General features: G+C 38.7%; 1 protein-coding gene across 1 annotated transcript; it reads left to right on the top strand.

Annotated features, from left to right (window-relative positions):
* The first annotated feature begins 1,452 nt into the window (after nt 1-1,452).
* LOC100940858 (60S ribosomal protein L23-like) lies at nt 1,453-1,944 on the top strand. The gene has a single exon (XM_003797254.3). The coding sequence runs from the start codon at nt 1,478-1,480 to the stop codon at nt 1,898-1,900; it is 423 nt and encodes a 140-aa protein (XP_003797302.1). The 5' UTR covers nt 1,453-1,477; the 3' UTR covers nt 1,901-1,944.
* The last annotated feature ends 661 nt before the right edge of the window (nt 1,945-2,605 follow it).

Here is a 2,605-nt window from a genome sequence, read left to right as displayed (position 1 = left end):
ATGCTAGAATTAGGAAATTAAATTTTTGATTTTGTATCTAGCAAAAAGTTATTGCTTAATAAATGCTTAATGTTATTATTCCTTTAGTTAGGATGCTTTTAACTTCAAGGGAAGCCAGTTTACCAAAGCCTGGCTTGCTGCTGGCACCAAAGGCAAAAATAGGCCTTTTTCTCCCTTTATGTTCAGAGAAAGGAAAAGATAATCTTGCCTGATCAGGGAATAGAAATCACTGTTAGTCTTACTGGGCTACAATCACATGCCAGCTCCTCACCAAGTCATAAATTATGGTAATTCCATGGCACTGATTGGCTTAGATTCTCAAGGATCTACCCTGGGATCTAGGTATGGGTTAACTTAGTTCTATTTCAGTCAGTAGGAAAAAAAGGGAGAAAAACAAAACTGGGAGTTTCAGGTGGAAGGAGAGAGTTGGAAATCAGTAATTTTACTACGTGGCAGGGATGTAGTAGGTATTCAACAAACAGTCTCCCTTTCTCCACCATTTACCAAGTCCTGATTGGCTTTATTCATCAAAGTGTGCTATCAATGGTTTTGTCTTTCTTGAAACTACCTTAAAGAATCAATATTTATTACCATTTTCATGTTAAAAATACTTTATTATCTTTGAAGGCAATCCATTCATTTATTCATTTACTAATTCATTCATTCATTCATGTTTCAGCATTTAGGAAATAATGAACATCTAATATGCATAAACCAAGGGCTATAAAATTATTTCAAAATATGCCATGTGAATTCACATATAGTTTCTTTACAAGATTATGTTGATGAGGTTGGATTCATGTGGCTATGTAGAAAGTATTCAGTATCACTTATGTTATTTTTATTGTCATTTCACATTAATGGGTATCATTTTCTAAGTAAAAACAGTTAACATTTCAGTTAATGTTAGTTTAAAATTTTCAAGGTAAATGTAATGTCGAAAAGAAAATTAGCATCATTTAAAATGGAGTAATATTGTAAAATGAATCCCTCTGTGGCAAATGAATTTTATTAATGTATATCTTATTTTTCATAAATGAGGACTCCGTGTGCATCCCAAATTCTCAAAACCTCAATAGTAATAGAAAGGTGTTTCTTGGCTCCACTAGGGAACATAGTCTTCACATCACTCTGAAATAGAAATTGACAGGCCAGGAACAGGGGTTTATGCCCATAATTCTGGCATTCTGGGAGGCTTAAGCCAGTGGATCCCTTGAGCTCAGGAGTTTGAGACCAAACTGAGCAAGAGGAACTGCTTGCTCAAACTGTTTCTACTAAAAGTAGAAAATAGCCGGGCTTCACAGCAGGTGTGCCTGCAGTTCCAGCTACTTTTGGAAGGCTGAGGCCAGAGGATCACATAAGCCCAAGAGTTTGAGGTTGCTGTGAGCTATCATGATGCCACAGCACTCTACTACCCAGGGTAACAGAGTGAGACTCTATCTTTAAAATAATATCGGTCTTTTTCTGGTCGTCCAAGATGTCGAAGCGAGGACGTGGTGGGTCCTCTGGTGAGAAATTCCGGATTTCTCTGGGTCTTCCGGTAGGAGCCGTGATCAACTGTGCTGACAACACAGGAGCCAAAAATCTGTATATCATCTCTGTGAAGGGGATCAAGGGACGACTCAACAGACTTCCAGCTGCTGGTGTGGGTGACATGGTGCTGGCCACAGTTAAGAAAGGCAAACCAGAGTTCAGAAAGAAGGTTCATCCGGCAGTGGTAATATGGCAGCGGAAGTCATACCGGAGAAAAGATGGTGTGTTTCTTTATTTTGAAGATAATGCAGGGGTCATAGTAAACAATAAAGGCAAAATGAAAGGTTCTGCCATTACAGGGCCAGTTGCAAAGGAGTGTGCAGACTTGTGGCCAAGGATTGCCTCCAATGCTGGCAGTATTGCATGATTCTCCAGTATATTTCTAGAAAATATTAAAACATGCGTGATCCCCCCCAAAAAATAAAAATAAAATAATATCGACAAAGAAAGAAAAGCAAAATGTCTTATTTTACTAAGGTAATTCTAATAGATGTTGATAAGCCAGTTTTCTTGCTCTCATTTTTCTGAGGATTTTAGAAAGTCAGAAAATCACATTGATTTGCTAGTCTTCAACCTTCTTATGCGCACAGATTTTAAACATCAGCCCTTCCTGTTGACTTTTCATTTGCTAGGCACTAAAACACCTTTTTTTTTTTTAGAGACAGAGTCTCACTTTATCGCCCTTGGTAGAGTGCTGTGGTGTCACAGCTCACAGCAACCTCCAACTTCTGGGCTTAGGTGATTCTCTTGCCTCAGCTTCCCGAGTAGCTGGGACTACAGGCGCCCACCACAACTCCCGGCTATTTTTTTGGTTACAGTTTTGCTGGGGCTGGATTTGAGCCTGCCACCCTCAGTATATGGGGCTGGCGCCCTACCCACTGAACCACAGACACCTTCCCTATGTTTTAGGTTGAAATTTCATCTGTGAAATAATTGTAATCCAATGTGCTTTAAGAGCACTTCTGACCTGTATCAATGAAATAATACAGGTGACTGTATTATTTTCTGGTGACTCTGAAAAAAGTTAGAAGAGTGGAAAAGTTAAAAAATATTAAATACTTCATACTAATTT

The sequence above is a fragment of the Otolemur garnettii genome, unplaced genomic scaffold (genome assembly GCF_000181295.1).
Source record: "Otolemur garnettii isolate 467f Iridium unplaced genomic scaffold, OtoGar3 scaffold00113, whole genome shotgun sequence".
In the NCBI taxonomy this organism is placed as follows: domain Eukaryota; kingdom Metazoa; phylum Chordata; class Mammalia; order Primates; family Galagidae; genus Otolemur; species Otolemur garnettii.
Note: the sequence above shows the minus strand (reverse complement) of the source record. Positions and strands in the feature narration are given on the sequence as shown.

Coding starts and splice junctions, on each gene's coding strand:
- LOC100940858 (XM_003797254.3), top strand. CDS start 1,478: ATGTCGAAGCGAGGACGTGGTGGGTCCTCTGGTGAGAAATTCCGGATT.